Raw genomic sequence first — 22733 nt, 5'->3', positions numbered from 1 at the left:
ATTTTGCCAGGTTTTAGGGGGGATGGGGGGAGTGATTTGTGTTAGTCTGTAGCTAACTAACAAACAGCCCTGTGGAACCTTAAAGACCAGCACTAAAGATGGCGCCATAAAATGTGTTTAAGGTACCACAAGATTTTACTAGGTTTTAGCAATAGAATGTTGGAATTAGAATTAGAGACGGGAGGAAAGGTGTAGCAGGATTAAATTTTTCCTGCAGCTCCTCCCCTCTCCCCAGCAGAAGTGTGCTGCACCTTCACAATGCCGTCAAAGGGCCTGATTGTGCTGATAGAATGGGAAGCAAAGAATAATTCTTCTTCCCCCCCCCTACATATTGCCCACCTACATGAAAAAACATCTGTATTGCCCCATCCTTTGGCAGCTGAAAAGGTGGCAACCCTCAAAATCATGGTCAAGAAAAGACTTATAATATTAGACTTAATAGATTTCAACATAATTAAGAGAGAACTGTTTTTCTTTTACATCGTGTAACTCCCCACCCCCCACACCGAATGCAGGTGTTCTGTACTGAGTGAACTGCGTTCCAAATGTTTTTTGTTAATAAAAACTTGAAAAATGCACTCGTTGCCTTATTTTGATGTTCTGGCCATTGTTACCCCTCTCAATTCTTCATATTCAGCATTGCAAGTGCTCCATAAAGGAAGGCAATCCAGGGACTCGGCTACATTAGTAAAGAAAAAGCGTTTCAAATGCGTTGTAACACTGACACCAGATGGCGCTGTGGAGTTCCATCTTTTGGCATCATGAGGCTTAATATGCATTTTCCTGTACCTTCTTTATTTTTATGTGCCTAGATCTGGCCCAGATTCTGCTAGAAGCCTCCAGCCCAAAAAATTCCCGGTTGCTGCAAATCAATAGGTGAGATCCTGTTCTCACAACCCTGCCACTGGCGAAGATGTCTTGGCCTCCAATGCTTTTAGGGCCCCGAGGTCCCAATTAGGGATGGGTGAATCTATCGATTTTGGCTTCTCTCAGATTCTCATTTTTCCGACCTTAAGTCCAGTTAGCCACATTTCCATATCTGTTTGCGTTTTGTGTGTTGTTTTTTTAAAGGCCTCATGAAAACGTCAGTGTGGATTTATCCCAGTACACTAGGTTGGTATGTACTTTTACCTAATATCTGATTTGTAAGGGTATAAGGAGATCCTGCTGGATCAGGCCATATCCCATCTACTCCAGCGAGGTAAAGGTAAAAGATCCCTGGACAGTTAAGTCCAGTCAAAGGCGACTATGGGGTTGCAGTGCTCATCTCACTTCAGGCCAAGGGAGCCGGCATTTGCCCACAGACACCTTTTCAGGTCATGTGGCAAGCATGACTAAACCGCTTCTGGCACAATGGAACACCATAACAGAAACCAGAGCTCACAGAAACACCGTTTACCTTCCACCGCAGTGGCACCTACCGTATTTTTCACTCTATAGGACGCACTTTTCCCCTTCAAAAATGAAGGGGAAATGTGTGTGCGTCCTATGGAGCGAAGACGCCATAGCCCCGCGACCCTCTCCCAGCTGGGGAGGTGACGCGGGGCTATGGCAGGAACCTCTACAGCCCCGCATCACCTCCCCAGCCGGGAGAGGGTCGCGGGGTGCTGCTTTATCCCCGCGCGCGCTCTCCCGGCTGGAGAGGTGACGCGGGGCAATGGCAGGAGCCTCTACAGCCCCGCGTCAGCTCCCCAGCTGGGAGAGCGCGCGGGGGGATAAAGAAGCACCCCACAACCCTCTCCCAGCTGGGGAGGTGACGCTGGGCAATGGCAGGAGCCTCTACAGCCCCGCATCACCTCTCCAGCTGGGAGAGCGCGCGCGGGGCTAAAGCAGCACCCCGCGACCCTCTCCCGGCTGGAGAGGTGACGCGGGGCTGCAGAGGCTCCTGCCATTGCCCCGCGTCACCTCCCTAGCTGGGAGAGGGTCGCGGGGGGCTGCTTTAGCCCCGCCCGTGCTCTCCTGGCTGGGGAGGTGACGCGGCTATGGCAGGAGCCTCTCTGCTGCCCCTTTCCGCTGCTCCCTGACCTGCTCTTTGGGGCTGGTGGTGGGCTTCCCCCCGCCAGCTCCAAAGAGCAGGTCGAAAGGAACCTGAAGCCTGGAGAGCGAGAGGGGTCAGTGCACACCGACCCCTCTCGCTCTCCAAGCTTCCAAGGTAGCCGCCTGAACGCACCTTAAATGGCACCTTGTTTTAGAGCGGGAAAACAAGAGGGCGAAAGTTCTCCCCCTCTCTGTGCAGCGCCTCCTGCCGCTTCACTGAAGGGGTGCTGGGCAGAGAGGGGGAGATTTTTTTTTTCTTGTTCTCCCCCCTCTAAAACAAAGTGCGTCCTATTGTCCGGTGCGTCCTATTGTACGAAAAATACGGTATTTATCTACTTAAACAGGCGTGCTTTTGTACTGCTAGGTTGGCAGAAGCTGGGACAGAGCAACAGGAGCTCACCCCATCATGCGGATTCGAACCACTGACCTTCTGATTGGTAAGCCCAAGAGGCTCAGTGGTTTAGACCAGAGCGCCACCTACACCCCCAGTATCTACTCCAGCATCCTGTTATTATGATAGCCAATCAGATGTCCCTGTGAAGCCCACTAGCAGGATTTCACTGCCATGGCGCAAATACAATACGCACAATTTTGTTGTTAAGATTCACCCTTTTGAAGCAATTGGCAGAGAAAGGGGATCACAGGGAGACGGACTGTAGGGTTTCAGAGGCAAGGAGTAGAAGTAGAAGTTATGGATAAGGACAAGTAGCTTTTCATGGCACTTAAACAGCACCCTATTACCATTAGAAACGCTACCCACTCATTAGAAACGCTACCCTCAGCCAGGGCCGGATTTAGGTTTGATGAGGCCCTAAGCTACTGAAGGTAATGGTGCCCTTTATATTTCCAGCTGTCCTTTGTCAACAACAAGTTGTTGCTGTTTTTTGTGTTGAATATATGTGATATGGTAATTTATGGACCTAATAGGTATCTAAAGCCATTTGCACATGTTGCCCATACAACCAGTCCATGCAGAATGTAGGCACCCTGTATATAGAAATGAGCAAACCAGTGATATTTTAGGGAGCAGGCTAACAGGCGGGGCCCATTACTTACATCATAGGAGCCTACACAACACAAACACTGTTGCTGTATGTAGGTTTTATGTTATTTGTTTTTTATCTTATGTTTTGGAAATGTACATCCAGGTTTTTTTTCCTTTAATTTTTTTGTGGGGGCCCCAAGAAAGTGGGGCCTTAAGCTATAGCTTGTTTAGCTTATACATAAATCCAGTGCTGTTCTGAGCCATGATCAATTTAACTTCCATTGAGCTACAAGTTTTTTAAAAGTCAAAACTTTATCGGCAGGCCTGAGATCTATGCACTCTTATCTCGACCACTCCATTTCCCCATTTGTACCATCTTCTCGTGAGCTAATGGCATAGAATTGTCAAGCGGGATTACATTGTTCAAAAGGTGCTTCATGCTCAGAACACTTTGCTTTGCAAAGGATGCTTGAGATGCCAAATTAAAACCTGGCTCATTTCCCTCCTCTCCCATCCCACTTTTTTTTAATCTATTTAATGAGGTCACTGAACTCCCCAAATTGTTCACTCTTCCTAATAGCTGGTCACCAATATGATCACCTGAATCATTTGAAGCATTAATGTCTGAAGCCTTCCATTTTTGCTGGGGTGTGTGTCCTTCCCACATGCCCCCTCCCCATCAACCTCCACATGTATATGTGCAAAATGGTGTCGCAACAGAGAAGAAACGCCAGAGCATTTGGAAAAACCATTTCTTTTATTTCAAGACGTGTGTTTCCAGCTAACAGCAACTTCTTTCTACCGCACATACTTTCAATATCCAAAAGATAACACAGTCATATCTAAGGATCGGGATAATAATGTGTTGAAATGGTCTTTGGTAGAGGAGCAAGGAAATCCTGTAAATTAGTTGCTCTAAAACAGGCATGTCCAACTCCCAAGAGACTGCAATCTACTCCATATATATATATATATATATATATATATATATATATATATATATGCAGGTTTTGGTGTCTTCGGGTGTCTTCCCGTGTAAGAGTCGGGGTGTCTGTGCGACGTTTCGACGAGGTCTCACTCGTCATCTTCAGGCTGGTGCTTTCGGCTTCTTGTTACTGGAACAGAGCTCTGTTCCAGTAACAAGAAGCCGAAAGCACCAGCCTGAAGATGACGAGTGAGACCTCGTCGAAACGTCGCACAGACACCCCGACTCTTACACGGGAAGACACCCGAAGACACCAAAACCTGCATTCCTATACCCGTGAAAATCTACGAAAGCATATATATATATATATATATACACACACACACACACATATATACATATATACATATACATATATGTGTGTGTGTGTGTGTGTGTGTGTGTGTGTATTACTGGCAATGGATTAACCATTTTTGGATTAACCATTTTTGGAGCACACGATTGACCAGCATAGTAGACCAGGGACACCTCGCGATCGACCACTTGGACATGCCTGCTCTAGAAGATCTGGAATATAAAACTTTGCTGAGCTTTTGAACATGGCATAGGAAACAGTGGGGACCTGAGGCCAAATCTCTGCTTGGTTGTGAACATCATTAAGTGTCACTGGACCACTCAATTTCACCTACCTCATAGAGTTGCTGTGGGAGATTAAACTAAATATGCTGAACTCTTTTGAAGAAGAGTAAACTTCAAAAATAATATATTTTTTTTTAAAAAATAGCACTGTTTCTACATCATCTCTTAAGAGTCCAGTTAAAAAATATTGATGAAAGTTTCAGACTCTGGGGCAAAATTGCCACGTGCATACATAAAGACAGACAGGTAGGTAACAGAGTTTTTCTGCATGCAGATATGCAACTGTGTTTAAATAACTTTTTCAGGAGGGGTGTATTTCACACATTTAAAAAAGAATGGCTTCAATAAACATAATGATCATTTACTGATGGGGGCAAATTTCTATTTTGTATTTTAACTTCTTCTAATGTAAAGTGCCTTGGGTGTCCTTTGCAAAAAGGAGACGAGTAAGTTCTGCTGAAAATGGATTGCATTTCCCCCCTCGTGTCCGATTATCAATTATTTTACATCTGGGGAATAAAGTATTGTTGGATTGTTTCTAATGGCAAAATCAGATGTGGCATGGAAGATCTGAGAAGTTCGCCCCCCCCCCCTTTTTAATGCAATGTGTGTGTGTGAAATTGATTAGTGAGGAGATGGAGGGATGGAGGAGTAACCCAATTGTGCGTTTAAAGCTGAATCTATCAAAACTGCACATTCAGGAGCAATAAGCAAACCCAAACACAGCTTGCCTTCAAAATTCGCACATAGCTGAATTTTGCGATGCAGTTCTCCAGCCAGTGTCTACAAAAATGCATCTATTGGGGGAAAGTGGGCACAAGAATGAAGATACTGGTGAAAATAGCGTACAAAAAGGTGTTATTTTGGGGTCAACACTGCGTATTAAAAACGTAGCTTTTAAAGGAGAAATTCACATTAAAATGACAATGAATTTTCATGAGGTTTTTTTTAACCTGCATTGCTGCAAAATGCAGAGAACTGAGTATCAGTTGGAAAAATGAGAAGCTGAGAGAACCAAAATTCACTCATCCCTAGGGAGAGATGTGCTTCACTACTACCGGGGGGGGGGACCTGAAACTGGCATCTTTTCTCCATGGACATTAGATTTTGGTCTGTGCAGACAACTAAGAATCCTTGTTGTGATCAGTGTGTACCTTGTGTGGCTGGTTGTACTTTTAAGTATCACTTCATTTTAGCAGCAAATAGGGTTTCTGTACGATAAGCTCTGTTATATAATTTCACCATTAACTAAGACACCACTAACTTTTTGCGCTGCTGATAAAAATTACTGCTGCAAGCTCACTAGAAGGCGACAATAAAGTTAAATCTAAAGTTACGGCTGACTTTAACCAGTAAGAGAGATCTACAAGAACCTAGGAGGAGGCTGCTGGATCTAACCAAAGCTGCATACATACCAGACATTGAAAGCAGATCCCTGCCCCAAACAATCATGATAACAGTATTGTGCTAGTAACTGTAGCTCAGTTAAGGGTAAATGCTGTTATGCGTGTGCTTTAAATGTTCTTTAATGTTCTTTTCATGCTGGTAGAGATGCATGTTTACTTCTGAAACCAATAGTCATTACACATTTGGACTGATGTGATTTTAAAACAAACAGTTTATTTTAAGAAAACCATTTTGTTTCTATTTCTTTAACAGTTTCGGTCTTTCTGAGTTATTTTTGTGCAGAAGAGTTCTTAATCTGAATTAGAAATCTCCACCACTTTTTGCACCTTTTAAATGCACTTGGACAAACTCTCCTGGTCTGACCAGTGCTATTGCCAAGGTCCTATTTCTGAACTTGCCTTATTTATTTATTTATTTATTTATTTATTTATTTATTTATTTATTGAAACCATCACCAGCAGCTACAACACGAAGGAAAGGTGTGGGGATGTCCTAAAACAATTCAGTAATCTAAATTACAGATATGCCTCTAGAAAAACCCTCTGGTTGTATATTGATAGATCATACTCTATGCTCGTTCAACAAGCAATGCAATTCCATTCATCCTCTGCATTGTTAACCATAAATCACAGCTAGAAGGCTGACAGAGGCATAGCGTTCCTGCTAAAACGATGACCCTGTGCGTTCCTCTCTTGCCTTGCAACAACTTCAACCGCTGTAGGTTTTTGGTGGCCTCAGAAATGCTGTTATATGTTTGTCACCTGTTGACACTGATGTATCATGAAAACCTACTGTCCACATGTGTGAGATATTTCCACCAGTCTTTCTATATTTACCTTTCTCTTATCTAACATGGGATTGTGCTTGGAGATCGGCTAATAGAGATCAGCGCTATTTCTGTGCTCGGGTTTCTGCTTGTTGGCCTTCTCCTTGTCCTCGCAAGACTTCAGCTTTTTCTTGTCGTCACTGGAGTCTCGGTGGCACAGCCCCTCTTCACTGCCTGTTGGCAAACTGTCAAACGTGTTCTCTTTATTGACCCCCCGAAGATTTTGCCCTTTCCTGCTCTGGCGGCAGAAGTCGGCACATTTCTCCATGCAATTAAACCTGGTCTCGGTGGTACATGCGTACATCCCAGCAGGGACTGCAAGCACCATGGCACATACAATGATGATGATATGGATGAGCTTCTCCCGCTGCTCCAGCTCGCTGATGTCACTTCCTGTAACAAACACAATGCACTGCCCCTTTTGAGGCATCTGGTTCCTCAGAGTAACACACACTTCATACTTGGTGGCAGGGAGAAGGTCGTTGACAGAGTAGCTATTGATGCCGGGGCCAATGTATATCATGTCTTTCTTAGAGTCATCATACTTCCCAAAATGGAGGGTATACCAGGCTTCCCCTGGATTCTCTGTCAAGCTGTACCACTCCAAAGTGATCCCATAGACCGTCTGCTTGGCAATCCTCACATCGATGTATGAATTCTCACCTGAGACTGAGGAAGAGAAGGAGGAGGCCGCCGCCCTTGGAGCTTGAACTTTCAGCATCATTGTGGCTGAGGTGTTGCCAAGGAAGTTAGCAGCTGTGCATGTGTAATTGCCTTCATCCACAAGGTGGGCGGAAGGAATAATCAATTCTGACTTAATTCTGTCTTCACTAATATGGGTGGTGGATGCTAGGGAGGGGGGAGGAGAACAAGGACACACATGTTAGTTGTACCGGCATTCCCCTGATGTTTTAACAGCATGATCCAAGCCCCAGAACAACATAGAGATGTGCAAAAATTCCTTGAAAATTGCAATGGTTTCAGTTGTTATTATTTATTTATTTATACCCTGCCCATCTGGCTGGGTTTCCCCAGCCACTCTGGTCGGCTCCCAACAGAATATTAAAAACACGTTAAAACATCAAACATTAAAAACATCCCTAAACAGGGTTGCCTTCAGGTGTCTTCTAAAAATCAGATAGTTGTTTATTTCCTTGACATCTGATGGGAGGGCGTTCCACAGGGTGGGCACCACCACTAAGAAGGCCCTCTGCCTGGTTCCCTGTAACCTCACTTCTCACAGTGAGGGAACCACCAGAAGGCCTTCAGAGCTGGACGTCAGTGTCCGGGCAGAACGATGGGGGTGGAGACACTCCTTCAAGTATACTGGGCCGAGGCCATTAAGGGCTTGACGTTCCTTAAATGGTTTACCAAATTAGGAGAGCAGGTGTGATATACTTAAAGTACTGAATCTGGACTGGGGAGACCTGGGCTCAGGTCCATGCTCATTCATGAAGTTCCCTCAGCGATATTGGATTAGCACTTACTATATCTCTGCTTATGCCAGCCATTTCCTTTTTAATCTCTCTAGGGTTCAACATATCCTATAACTTATGATGATGCTGGTCAGACTCGGAGTAACCCATTAGAGCAGAACTTTTCAAACTTTTCATGTTGGGTACACACTTTTTAGACACGCATCATTTCGCAACGCAGTCATTCAGTTTTACTAGCAAAATGGTGGTTAAACTAACCCCATTCCAGGCCCTGGAGGGGTGCAGGGAGTGTTTGTGTGACACCCACTCACTGCAGCCAACAGACAAATGTGTTGCAACACACAGTTTGGAAAGCTCTGCCTTAGAATTAGTGAACATAACTGATGTAGGTCCATTAATTTTACTCAGTAGAATTTAGCAGCATAAAATCCATTGTTTTGCTGTAAATGCAGATAATGGGTGAAATCCCACACTGTGCAAGTAGACCTGCTCATGGAATTTCCCTTTCACTCCTTCCCCCACATAGCCCTTCAATATTCTGCAGAATATTCTCAGGGTATGTGGAGGGCTGTAAGAGGAAGGCGAGGCAGGGGAAGTCCCATTGCATGAGCCGATCCTATTCTGCTCAGGTAACAGGATTGTGGATACAACCCCGTGGGTGGAAGTAGTTATTCTTCTTTTATCCCTTCTCCCATGGTTGATGGATCCTTCAGATTCTCTCTTCCATGCTACCTCACCTGTGTCCCACGGTTGGGCTTGCGCGTTACTGCTTCCAACAACACTCAATAAAATGTTTTCTTTTTATTTATTTTTAAATAAAACCCCCAGCCTAAAAGACTTCTGTTGTGGGGATCAAGTGGGGACCTTTATCCTCACACTATGTGAAGGATAAAACAGGGAAGTCCCACACATGCTACTTTGGAGGAAAAGGAAGTATGCAAATATGACCAAACTAATCTCCCAGAAGGTTTGCTTTTTGGGAAAGTCTTCCCCAGAAATTTCACTGCCCTTCTTGTCACTTCTCTCACAATGACCTCAGGTGTTCTTGCCTGAAAAGAACCTCCAAACTCATCTTTGAAAGGTATCATACTAGACAAAATATTAACGACAATTCTATACCTTCCCATGTTGAAAGGCAGCTGTGTTGGCCCATAAGAAAAGCAGCAAATTCCATATTAGGGCAATGCCATGAAAAATGTCAGAAGGGTGTGCAAGCTTTCGATGAAGAGTTCTGGGAAACCCAGAAACTTGCTCCTTATTTTGGTTAGCCTTAAAACAGTCTTGCCTGATTGTGGACTCTGGAATTCTGATCCTGTTATTCTCTGAGGACCTCCTGAGCAAGATGGGACCCTCACCACAATCACCACTAGACCTCATCATATTCATTACCGAGAGATGAGACGATGTCGGAGAAGGTGCCATTGAAGGGCGCAGGATGAAGAAGGCCTCAGATACCCCTACACTTATTTAGTGCACATTATCATCATACACCATGGAGACCCAAGAGCACTTGTTATGAAGAACATGGATTTATCCAGTGATCATAGAACTCTCAGGTGTGACATGGCAGGTCTTGACTGAAGGTACCTACGCAGTGGGAAACTCTAACTTCAAAAATGATGAAGTGTCTAGTGTCATTCAGGATTTTTAAGTCAACAGAGCAGCAGTCATCCATACTGGTTGGCAACTGACCCCCAAATGCCAGAATAATATGGAACTCTTTTACCGTGCTCTTGAGACTTTCCTTTCCTCTCCATAAGGTCTATGAATCAAATCAAGGTCACTGTTTCTAGCTACAACCATTCAGGTGAACTGCAAAAGAAGCAATTAAGACCTATGGGAATGAATATATATATATATATATATATATATATATATATATATACTCAGAAACTAGCTGAAGCAATTTCATTTCAACTGTCTAGAATAATTTACTTCAAGGCTGAGTCCAGCCTAGGAAAATTCCAGCCCTGTAGGAATCAGTTTAGGAAAGCTGCATGCAATTTAGCCAATACAGTAAGACTGCAAATGTGGCTATAGTAATCTTCACCCCCAGTTTATGGCTTGGAGGGGGTCAGGATGTGTCAAAGGATTCCTTCCACTCGGTTCCACTCAGCTCTACAAGGTTTTGCTATTAGGGGGTCCCTGCTGCTAGGGAGGTCCCTACTGTTTCTGCTGGCAACACATGCTACCAATTGGTTGGTTATATGCTCGCCTGTGGTAGCCAGCATAAACTCCCCAAATGGGGTCACTTTGTGGGAAGGGAGGATGCCCACCAAGCCTCTGCTGTATCCTAAGCCAGAGCAGCTACTGGCAATGGGGCAACCCAGGATTCTCTTCTGTGGCAGCCTGAAAGTGGAACAGCAAGAATCACCCGTTTTACTGATCTACTCTGCCAACTTCAGCCATGGTTGGCACGAGCAGCAGGGATTCAAATGCAGCTCCATTCAGCCCTACTGCCTCCATCTGGAACTTTGGGCTGCAGCCTTTGGTTGTATGCAAGACTACGTCTCCTTGAAGTCAACGGAGCTTGCTTCCAGGTATAAGTGTATAGAATTGCTTGGTTGATATTGTTAACTCTTGCCTTCATTTTATACACCATTCAGATATTCATAAGCAGCAAATGGATGTCTGAAAAGCTCCAGGATCAAATATGCTTTAAAGAGTCACAGTCCAGCAAAAATTTGCTGACAACTATTTCTTATCAAAAACAATGGAAAGGGGCTTCATTGTGACTAATGAAACCCTCTGTGGTGTGAGGGTGGTGACTCATGACAGGGCCTTCTCTGAAGTGTCCTTAAAACTGTGGAATTTCCCTCCCATAAGGGCACATCTTTCACCTCTCCTTTTGTAACTGAAGTATTTTGTCGTCGTCGTCGTCCTCCCTGTAAATAGTATCATTAGTTGTATCTCATTCATTGCTACTGTCATTTTATGGTTTGCGGGTTATATTTACTATTTCATGATTGTTTTTTGGCTTGTGTAAGTCATCCCAGGACATTAGAGGAAAGCACAGTTAAGAAATCAAAGGGTGGGGGAGAGAAAAAGATAAAGAGGGAAGGAAGGGAAAGAAAATAATTCAGCTTCCCTTGATTTTAGCTGAATGCAGTGGTGGCTAATTTGTGCTGGATTATCCTCAAAGCCCACAATTCAATTTGTTTCAATTGGATGCTATACCATGGCCAATGTATAAAGTAATTAATAAACGAATTGATGACACAGAGAGAGATTTTTGTACGTCTAAACCAAAACTATGCTTGTTTCATCAGTCTCCTGCTCATATAGAGGGGAGCCATTGTTGGTTGTTGGTTGTACCTGAAGGAGCGTCTCCACCCCCATCGTTCTGCCCGGACGCTGAGGTCCAGCGCCAAGGGCCTTCTGGCGGTTCCCTCATTGCAAGAAGCAAAGCTACAGGGAACCAGGCAGAGGGTCTTCTCGGTAGTGGCGCCCGCCCTGTGGAACGCCCTCCCATCAGATGTCAAACTACCTGACATTCAGAAGACATCTTAAGGCAGCCCTGTTCAGGGAAGTTTTTAATGTATGACATATTAGTGTACTTTTGGTATTTGTGGAAGCCGCCCAGAATGGCTGGGGAAACCCACCCAGATGGGCGGGGTACAAATAAATTATTATTATTATTATTATTATTATTATTATTATTATTATTAATCAAACAGGACTGAGAAGACCCAGGTTCAAGGCCACACTCAACCATGAACCTCATTCAGTGATCTTGTGCAGTTGCTATCCCTTTGCCAGTCAATTTCACAGAAATGTTATAAGAACAAAATGGAGGGAGGGCACAATGCATGCTACCCTGAGCTTCTTAGAGGAAAGGTGAAATATAGACATAATAGGCAGAGAAGGGACTGGTGGTGAAGGTATCTAATACTTCAGCCCTCCTAAATCAACATGATTTTTTTAACAAGAATCTGACTGGCTTTACTCATATAACATCACACAATGGTTGTCCATGTTTCACCCACCTTTTCTATTTGGTAAGTGGCAGCCCATTCACAAAAAAAGTGAATAAGGCAGTTTAGTCTCATTGAATCCAGTGGGCTAACTCAGCTTAACTGGTTTGCGGTCAGCCCCTGACTAGAAGTTCAGAGGCAAATGAATATAACTTTCCTTGGAGTAATGCTTACCATTAAATCCTCGTAGGTGCTTTAACATATAGGTCCACCAGATTGCTGGGGAAGGGCTGGCCTGCACCAGACAGGTCAAGGTCACATTCAGCCCAACATATACAGTGGGATTTGGCTCAGAGGGTGATACCAACGGCTTCATGCAGTTATTCAGCTCCACTTCATGAAAGTACTTTCCTGCTCTGAATTTGGGGCTTGAGCAAGTTAAGTAAGAATTCATCAGAATGATGGGTGGGCTAATAGATTTGATAAACTGGACAAACCCTCGCAGGCGACAGTCACATATCCATGGGTTGTCATGCAAAGCCAAGACCGCGTTGGAAATAGCATCTAGCTTCTTCTCCAGCTGCTGGGTTTTTTGGTACACAGGCCAGTTATAGAAAACATCCTTGGAGATGACAGTAAGCTGATTGGAAGAGATGTCTAAATAGGTCAGGCTAGGCAGGTAGCGGAGGGCATGTTCTGGAAGGACATCGAGCCTGTTGTGCTTTAGATCCAGTATTTTCAAAGCCGGCGTGTCTTGGAACGCTGTCCATGGTACTGAAGTCAGCTTGTTCCCCTGCAATCTCAGCTCAGTCAAATCTGTCAGGTACTCGAGGCTTTTCAGATGCATGACCGTGATGTTATTGAAATTAAGCCAAAGATATTCCAAGGCACTGACATTAGAGAATGACCCACGAGGCAATTCTGTTAGGTGAGAATTTTCTATTCTAATTTTTTTTATATCTTCAGGGATGCCCCCAGGGATCTTTCTCAATGATGTTGACATGCAAAGCAAACTCCTAGAAAGCAAAACAGCAAAGTTAACATATTGCTTAGTTGGTTTTAATCCATTACAGTGGTACCTCAGGTTACATACGCTTCAGGTTACAGATTTCGCTAACCCAGAAATAGTGCTTCAGGTTAAGAACTTTGCTTCAGGATGAGAACAGAAATCGTGCTCCGGCGGCACAGCAGCAGCAGGAGGCCCCATTAGCTAAAGTGGTGCTTCGGGTTAAGAACAGTTTCAGGTTAAGAACGGACCTCCGGAACGAATTAAGTACTTAACCCGAGGTACCACTGTACATGGAATGACAGCAAAGTGAAGGTTTCTGTTTTTATGACACTGTTAAGAATGCACTTGCTTCATTTTCATCTTTCTTGTTTTAACACCCAAACAAAAGTACATTAACATTGCTATTAGCATCATATCCGAAGACTTACTATTTCAGAAAACTAATCATGCCCTAAAAATGAACTTGAAATTAAACAGAATTCTTAAAAAATACTAGCAATATTGGGCACAATTCAGCCACTACTTGTTGTTCCCAAGTTTCTCTATAGTCCTACCAATGTTTCTTACCTTCCAAAGTTATCGTTGGAACAGGTGCATCCTGTGACACAAGATGAAATTGTTGGGGTTGTCCCATAAGAGAAAAGCAGCAGAAGAAGAAGACATGCATGACAGATGAGATCCATATTCTTCCTGAAGTAAACACTGTGCAGGTTTTGCAACAGACAGAACAACAGCCTCCAAGTAGCAAATCCTATTAGGAGTAATCTTCTTTGACGCAGGGATAGCTGCTTCTGAAGACTTGGTGGGATCCTATGGATTTTTGCACGTTTTTCCAAACATCACTGTATCAAGAAGTAACTGCTCTGTTAGGTAGCTATAAATCTGTCCCTAAGTAACAGTTATATTTAATTCAATGGATGACATGAGAATATAGAATACGGCAAAGGAAACTGCAGTGGACATTCAGCCAGGAAGCCCATGGTTAAGTGATAGGTTAACTCTAAACTGTTTAGAGGCCAGCTTTCAACATGGCACAAGTTCCCAATATAAGAATAAACAGGCCTGATTTTCAGCCGAAACTCAACAAAACTCAGTTCCAGCACCTCTCAGGTGGGCGCCATTGCTAGAAAAATAGCACTGAAAATGTAATTAATTACCCTCCCTCTCCCCCCCCCTCAAAAAATTGGAAGGTCATAAAAGAAAATAAAAATGGAATCTCAATCTAATTCCCAAATGCCTGGTGGAGGGGGGATGTTCACATGCCTGTGATAAGAGACCAGGGAAGAACATATATAGGCTTCTTGGGGGGAGGGGTATAAGGCTAAGGTGAGGTTTAAACAAGGGGCTTTCTAGCTCATAGCCACATTGCTTCACTGGCTCTGCTATACCATCTCTGGAAATGAAACACACTCCAGGTGTAAACAACACAGCAGAAAACAGTCTAAATTACCCTAAATTACCTAAAAGACTCAAAAGAAAATAACACACCCCAGGTGTAAATGACACAAGAGAAAATAAACCTCTAAAGTCACTAGATCTTCTACACAAGAAATTGGTGAACATCAAATGGAGCTCAGTGACACCGGGGATAGTCTCACAATTTTCATCTAAAGGGGCCTGTGAGACGGATAAAAGGTGGCGCAAAGCAACAGTTCGCCTATGGCATTATGCCCACATGTCATAATTGAGGGCTGATGCTGGCTTAGTCGTGTGTGCATGGATCCACCGTCTGTAAAAGGGTAAAGGTAAAGGAACCCTGGATGGTTAAGTCCAGTCAAAAGCAACTATGGGGTTGCGGCACTCATCTTGCTTTCAGGCCAAGGGAGCCGGCGTTTGTCCACAGACAGCTTTCCAAGTCATGTGGCCAGCATGACTAAACAGCTTCTGGTGCAACGGGACCCTGTGACAGAAACCAGAGCGCACAGAAACGCCATTTACCTTCCCACCAGAGCGGTACCTATTTGTCTACTTGCACTGGCGTGCTTTCGAAAAACTAGGTTGGCAGGAGCTGGGACAGAGCAACGGGAGCTCACCCTGTCTCAAGGATCTGAACTGCCGACCTTCTGATCAGCAAGCCCAGAGGCTCAGTGGTTTAAACCACAGCACCACCCATCTGTACAAACAAGCATCTCCACCACTGAAACATACACGACACCCATGTTGGTGGTTCACACAAACAGTAATTCCTGTACAAGACTGTTAGGATATAGTTCTGTTCCACCTTAAAGGGTCAGGCATGATTGTTGTGTATCACATGCCTGTTTACTCCCAGCACTGTCTGCTGGGAACTTTCATTTTGTATATAGCTTTTGTTTCTGACTTATTTCCTGGACACGGAGGCAAGCAGTCATGCTTTCCTTTGTTCTGAACTACGTTGAATAAAGCTGTGAATATGCTCTCCTGTCTGCATCTTTCGTTGTGGAGACTGCTGAAAGGGTGTGCACGGGTCTTGGAATGTCTCTGAGGCTCGTGTCGCTAACTGACTGATGCTGTTCCACGGGAGACCGGTGATCGTCCGGAGACAACTGGAGGCCTGACTGATGCCTCCGTCTCCCTGGCAGTATCCCAACAAAGACAGCCATGGCTGCAATGTTGCTGCAATGTTCTCACAAGCCAACTGCATGGGGCCCACTATTACAAATGAAATATCTCTTAAAATTTGGTGCCTAAGTTGTTGGGCAAAGACCAAGGAACTCCCATCAGCCTAATCCTATATATAATTGTTCGCTGGTGTTAACAGGGGAGAGGGGGACCCATCAGCTTTTTGCTCTGCAATGAAAACCACAAATTAAATGCTTAGATGCTACTCTTTACTTGGTTCGATGGAGATCACCAAAAGTGATATGGCACTTAAAAAACATCAACACAGGGCTGAAACATTTTGAAATGAGAAATCTGTATTCCTTTGGCAACATCTAGTGCTAGTTTTGTAGTTTTCAGCAAGCTCTCACAAATTGTAACCCAAATGTAGCATAAATATGGCTTAAATAACAGAGCATAAATAAGAACAGTAACAAAAATAAAACAATAAAAACCTAGATATGTCATAAGCAAGGAGCAAAGGCAGAAACCCTGCTGATGGAACAACAATCCTTAGGAAGATGGGTCAAAAACAGGTATTAGCCTTCACCTGCATGAAAATGTGTCAACAACACAGAGCCAGCACCTTTTGGAGCGGGAAATGATCTATTCTTTTGGTGACATCTAGTGTCAGTAGTTGGTATTAGTGTTTTCAGAGAACACTATGTTGATGGAAAAATGATTAGTCTCATCCCCATGAAGCCTGGCTGAAAACAGAGATTAGCCTGAACCTTCTTAACCCATCACCTTAGAAGACTAGGATAGAAAAGTATTTATAGCTACCTAGGTGACAGATTTGGTCTATAAACATCTTTGTCCTACTTGGTTTGGAGAGAGAGAGAGAGAGAGAACACTGGTCCTGATTCTGTAGAGCCCTTTAAGTCACAGGAGCCTTTGAATCCCCAGTAGGAAATGGACATAGTCAACATGGCAGACATATTCTGGAAAAGTTCTGTTGTATAAAGAGAGCCCCCAAGATACCTGCTTTGCATATTTGGTTCTATGTGTCATTAGCTAATTATAACAAAGCCCATCAGGCTGTGTGCTCAGCGTTGCTCCCAAATAAGCTATTTAATTACTGGCTGTTTTTACAGCATGAGCCTATCCTCCTGTTATTGCCGGCTGGACAAGGCAGGGTCACTACTAAGTCCCCTAGCATGCCATAATCTGACATTGTGATGCTGCTGTCATGCTGTGCCCCGTGTCATTACTAAAACATTGCAATGTCAACGAAGGTCAAAATGGGTGGTGATGGAAAGGGTGCAAGCAGGAGGGGCGAGAATGGGATAAGTAACCTCAGTTGGAATCCTATTTACTCAGACTGGATCAGTGCTATGTATAAACCCCCATACAGTCATCCTAACCATGACAGTATTTCCTTTGAGTGGGAAGTCCCTGTGTTGACTAAGCTGTTATAGGGAGCCTGCTTTTTCTCTCCCTTTAGATCTGCAGTACTTCTCGCCACAAAATGTTGGTTTTGACACTGTGGCTGTCCTATGGGAAAGTGAAGCTTGAATTTTTTTATTAACTATTTGGAGAGTTTCTATATCACTTTTCACTTCTGGGACGTCTCATCAAAGTGGTTTACATATAAAACATAAAGGTAAAGGTGTGGTGTAGCGGTTAAGAGTGGTAGACTCGTAATCTGGTGAACCAAGTTCAATTCCCTGCTCCTCCACATGCAGCTGCTGGGTGACCTTGGGCCAGTCACACTTCTCTGAAATCTCTCAGCCTCACTCACCTCACAGAGTGTTTGTTGTGGGGGAGGAAGGGAAAGGAGATTGTTAGCCACTTTGAGACTCCTTAGGGTAGTAATAAAGCGGGATATCAAATCCAAACTCCTCCTCCTCCTCCTCCTCCTCCTCCTCCTCTTCTTCTTCTTCTTCTTCTTCTTCAGTCCAGTCAAAGGTGACTATGGGGTGTGGCGCTCATCTCGCTTTCAGGCTGAGGGAGCTGGCGTTTGTCCACAGACAGCTTTCCAGGTCATATGGCCAGCATGACCATATAAAACATATAGAGATAAAACATATAAACATAATAGCACATCATCAAAAAAAACCCAGCTACTGTATTTGAAACCATATCAGAACAGGGGGTGGGATTAAAAAGGGGGGGAATCAATACCAGATCAGCAAAAATGGTCAGGGGCAGGTTCATCGCAGAAATCAATTCATCACAGAATATGGGGCTGGTTCATTACAGGTGTTTTGTCCCGTTGTTCTCAAGAGCAGCCCTCGGTTTCCCCCGTAGATATGAATGGCAGCCATGCTCCACTGCCCTCAAAGACACCACTGAAATAAAAATGGGATCTGTCTGCTGTTCCTGGTGGCCTCAGTGTCTAGAGACATTGCATTGTGTCGATTTGGCAAGAGCAAATGGTAGGCTTGAACCATCCTCCCAAGGGACAATGTTTAGGTTTGATTTTTGAACCCCAGTTCCACAAGTCACCTTCCTCACCACTCAGCAATGGGGACAGAGCTAAGAGGGGCCAACAAAGGAAGGGTACCGTTGTCCCCTTGGGGGAGTGGGCTAAGTGAGGTAAGCTCTCCGTTTGTGATGTCATTGCCTGTTGCTTGGTGTAATGATGCAAGCAAGTGACGTCATGACTGGTGAGGGTCTTCAAAATTGCCAGTGGCTGTTGTGGCTGCTGCAGCTTTTTCCTCCCAGTGACAGGAAGGTTGCCTTGAAAGGTGTGGTGTTTGCATGACTGCTAACCAAGATCTCTGAGGTGTCTGTGGGGACGGACGACTTTAGGGAGCAACCGCAGAGGTGTCAGGAAACACACTGCCGCAAGGTATGTGTAGTGCTGCTGCATCAGACATTTGTATCCCATGATACAAGACCAACCAAAAGATAAGATATAGAATATAGGCCAACATATAGATCTCGCATCTGCCATCTCTCCAAGCCTAGGAATCACAAAAATGTACAATCTGCTGTTAGATTGGGAAACAAAAGATGAGCTTGTTAAAGTTTCTATAATACAAGGGGCAATAGATATAGGACATAATATAGATTTGAATCTCTGGGGAAAACTTTGAAAGAGCGATTTGAAGTTCACTGCATGTTATTCTTTGCAGAAAAACTACCTGAAAATGATTTATAGATGGTACTTAATTCCAAGTAGACTCACTAAAATGTTTAAGTCCAAATCAGATAAGCGTTGGAAATGTAATGAGGTTGAGGGTACGTTTTATCATATGCGGTGGACTTGTAAAAGGGTAAAAGAGTATTGGGAAATGATATATAATGAATTGAAAAGTTAGTTTAAAAGTACCTTTTCAAAAAAAAAGTCCTTTTTGTTGGGGATAATTCAGAGGGAAACTCTCAGGGGTGTGTGTGTGTGTGTGTGTGTGTGTGTGTGTGTGTGTGTGCCACTACTGCAGTCCATGTTTTTGTTAGCCCAAAAATGGAAAACGAGCGAGGTCCCAACCAAAGAAGAATGGCAACTTACTGATGCAATATGCTCAGCTTGAATCTTTAACATATAGAATAAGAGAACAAGAAGAATGCACGTTTAAAGAAGACTGGAAAATGTTTACTGAATACATAGGTGAAAACTGTTCATTTCAAAATGCTGGTAGCATTAAGATAAATTCCACAGTGTAAATAAGTTTTGATGGATGTAACAATGGGTTACTGAATGGTTTAGCTCATGTAAAATATGCAGGGATGTACGGTATGCAAAATGAACCACGGAAAGATAAGAAGTCACTGATTTAACGTTCAAATGAATATTTTGAAATGTAAATTAGAAAATTTAATAAAAATTATATATACTATGTAAAGGAATCACTCAACACAATAAGCAGACATATTCTAGAACGCACTGTTACAAGAATACTGCTACACAACTTATAGAAAACATGAGAAACTGGGTATTAAACCAGAAGTAGACAACAATAGGCTATAATAAGCATAAGATATTAAGCTTGCATCTGCCCTCTGGTGGCCATGTGTCCAATTACATTTAAATTAGAGCAGCAAGAAAAAGAATGCTCTGGAGGAGCATTTCAAAATGAAAATTATATTTCAGAATGAAATCATATTTGCTCAATCCCACCGTAATTATATCGCAAACATTCACCAAATGTTCTGTAATTTTTATGTTTGCTTCGGAGCCGAGCATTCAACACAGCGAAACAGATTGCCCCCTCGGATGCTTACCTTACCAAAATGCCGAAAAGATTTTTGTTTAGACAAGCCTAGCCAGATATTTGGAAAGTTGTTGCAAGTGTTAACTCTTTTTTTGGTTCATTGTTATTTTTTGCTTTCCAAAAATCTCAGAGTTTTGCTAATAATTCTTATTGTACAAGTGTGATCTTGCTCCCATGCAAAACAGTGATGGCTCCCCATCTAGATGGCTTTTAAAAAGGATTGGACAAATCCATGGGGGAGATAGCTATCAAGCTTATTACTAGCCAAACACTCCACAGTTGGAGGCCATAATACTTCTGATTATTATTATTATTAGTAGTAGTAGTAGAAGAATTTATATACCGCCCTATACCTGGGGGTCTCAGGGCAGTTCACAGAATAAAATCAAGATCGAAAACCACAAAATACATAATAAAAATAACAACCCAATAGCCCCCCCCCCAAAAAACCCCACATTTTAAAAGAGCATAGGATGTAAATCAGATCAACCAAAGGCCTGGTTAAAAAGGGACATTTTTGCCTGGCACCTAAAGGTGTACAATGAAGGCGCCAGGCAAACTTCCCTGGGGAGAGCATTTCACAGATGGGGAGCCACTGCAGTTGCCACCCTCCGGATCTCTCAAGGAGGGGGCACACGTTGGAGGGCCTCAGAAGGGTAGGTTCATATGGGAAGAGGCAGTCCTTGAGGTATTGCGGTCCTGAGCTGTTTAAGGCTTTATGGGTCAAAACCAGCACTTTGAATTGGGCCCAAAAGCTAATTGGTAGCCAGTGCAGTTGGACCAGGATTGGTGTAAACTGTCTTGCTCCGGTGAGCAACCTGACCACTGAATTCTGCACTAGCTGAAGTTTCTGAACCGTAATCTAACCTTGAGTTACCAGAGCATAGACAACAGTAAGAAGAAGAAGAAGAGGAGGAGGAGGAGGAGGAGGAGGAGGAGGAGGAGGAGTTTGGATTTGATATCTCGCTTTATCACTACCCGAAGGAGTCTCAAAGCGGCTAACATTCTCCTTTCACTTCCTCCCCCACAACAAACTCTCTGTGAGGTGAGTGAGGCTGAGAGACTTCAGAGAAGTGTGACTGGCCCAAGGTCACCCAGCAGCTGCATGTGGAAGAGCGGAGACGTTAACCCAGTTCACCAGATTACGAGTCTACTGCTCCTAACCACTACACCACACTGGCTCTCTCTGTCTGGATAGGGGAGCTGCTAGAAGCCAGAAATGGGATAGTGCTCTTGCGTTTGGGTCCTGCTTGAAGGTTTCCCACAGGAATCTAGTCAGCCACAGTGAGAATAGGGTATTTAACTAAATGGGCTATTGGCCTGATCCAACAGGCTCTTGTGTTTTTTATGCTGCTCCTACATCTCATCTGTATAGCCACCTCAGACAACAGCATTTACAATAGCAGCTGTGCCCGCCACCCTAATCCCGCCAGACTGGTCAGGGCAATGTGATACAGAAAGAAATGTCCCTACTCTGAACTGGCAACATTGGCTTCCCGTGTCATTGCTGCACTGTTGATTCTGTTGAGCTGTTTGGCATTGTGACATCAGCAAAGTAATCCCTGATTGGCTGGAATAGTATTATGAAGAAGAATCCCCAATAGGACCAAAAAAGGGGGCACCAAAACAGCCTCCTGGAAAAGAAGTGGACAACAGGCACCTTGGGAGTCTCTCACCACTTGGAGATTGGGGTGGGACAAAGCAATAGCCTGATCCTCATCCTAATGTTGCTGCAGGAAGGAATTGTGATGTCCGTAGGTGGGACTAAAGATCTGGTCCAGGATCAACACAGCCAAGACTTACATGCAAGCAACATATGAAGAGGCCTTCTGTTGAATGTGTAGTACAGCTTCTTCTACAGCTTAAGATAGTTAAATTGTGTGGAAATTGTGCCACTAGAAAAAGACAGGAGGTGAAGCAAAAGAGGAAGTAAGAGCAGGCAGAGGTCTACATGTAAAGAAGATCTTCATTCTCCCAGACAATCTATGCTTAAAATATAGAAATGCTGGAGTAGCTTTGTCCAGGCAAGGTGGCTGCTTCTTATGCTGTCAATGGAATGCATATTTAGGCAGGAGATGGAAGAGTTTTTATGCTGCTTGAAGGTGAACTGGGACAGCCCTGCTTCCTAGCTCTTGCCTCCTCTGTGAGCTGTCCAAGGTACTGATGCTGAACTAAACACTACATGCCATCAGCTCTGCAGCCTATTGATAGTTAACACTGCACGTAATCCACTAGCTCTCCTATGAAATTCACTCTCAAACAAAAAACTATCTAGAGGTGATTGCTGGTTGGATGTGTATGTCACTTTCCCATTTTCATCTTTTATCTTGCCTTGTGGCCTCCAACACACCTTACGAATTCAGCTCCAAGAGTTCACTGTGCATAGTGAATGGAATTCCATTATAATTTTCTCATGTTTTCCAACTCCCAAATATATAGCACAATTTACATTTCTAAAAAATATTTTTAAAAGTCCTATTTAGCATCTCACATTTTCCAACCATCATTCCAAATTCAAATGTTGAGCTTGGATTTCATTATTTGAGAAGGTCTGCGTATCAAGGTTGATCTCATGTGAACAGTTGAGAGACGGCAAGAGAGAATGGCTCCAATTTGGGTTAGAAGACTGCGTCCCATCAAAAAAGTTTAATGGAACTCAAATTTTATCATAAATCACATTCCTAAAAAATCAATGCCTTTTTGTGTACAGTGGTACCTTGGTTTTCAAACGTAATCCATTCCGGAAGACTGTTTGACTTCAGAAACGTTCAAAAACCGAGGTGCAGAGGGCGGCCTGCAAATTTAAAGAGGAAATTGA

At 43.7% G+C, this 22733-nt stretch overlaps 1 protein-coding gene across 5 annotated transcripts; it reads right to left on the bottom strand.

The window, feature by feature from the left end:
* Positions 1-4438: 4438 nt before the first annotated feature.
* LRIT2 (leucine rich repeat, Ig-like and transmembrane domains 2) lies at positions 4439-21443 on the bottom strand. Of its 5 annotated transcripts, none has more exons than XM_082222410.1 (4): positions 21389-21443; positions 13746-14020; positions 12404-13185; positions 4439-7668 (listed from the first exon to the last, which is right to left on the bottom strand). In XM_082222410.1, exons 2-4 carry the CDS (start codon positions 13859-13861, stop codon positions 6869-6871), a joined length of 1698 nt encoding a protein of 565 aa, XP_082078536.1. In that variant the 5' UTR covers positions 13862-14020; positions 21389-21443; the 3' UTR covers positions 4439-6868. The 5 variants fall into 5 exon arrangements, with proteins under 5 accessions (XP_082078536.1, XP_082078537.1, XP_082078538.1 ...); XM_082222411.1 differs by lacking the exon at positions 21389-21443 and adding an exon at positions 16542-17324; XM_082222412.1 differs by lacking the exon at positions 21389-21443 and adding an exon at positions 16581-17324.
* Positions 21444-22733: the final 1290 nt, after the last annotated feature.

Source organism: Podarcis vaucheri (assembly GCF_965113315.1).
Source record: "Podarcis vaucheri genome assembly, chromosome: 5".
Classification (NCBI taxonomy): domain Eukaryota; kingdom Metazoa; phylum Chordata; class Lepidosauria; order Squamata; family Lacertidae; genus Podarcis; species Podarcis vaucheri.
This window is presented reverse-complemented; position numbering and strand designations above follow the sequence as displayed.

Coding starts and splice junctions, on each gene's coding strand:
- LRIT2 (XM_082222409.1), bottom strand. CDS start 14,741: ATGTTCACCAATTTCTTGTGTAGAAGATCTAGTGACTTTAGAGGTTTA. Junction 13,186..13,745: donor TCCAACGATAACTTTGGAAG/GTAAGAAACATT, acceptor TTTGCTTTCTAG/GAGTTTGCTTTGCATGTCAA. Junction 7,669..12,403: donor GCACCTACGAGGATTTAATG/GTAAGCATTACT, acceptor CCCCCTCCCTAG/CATCCACCACCCATATTAGT.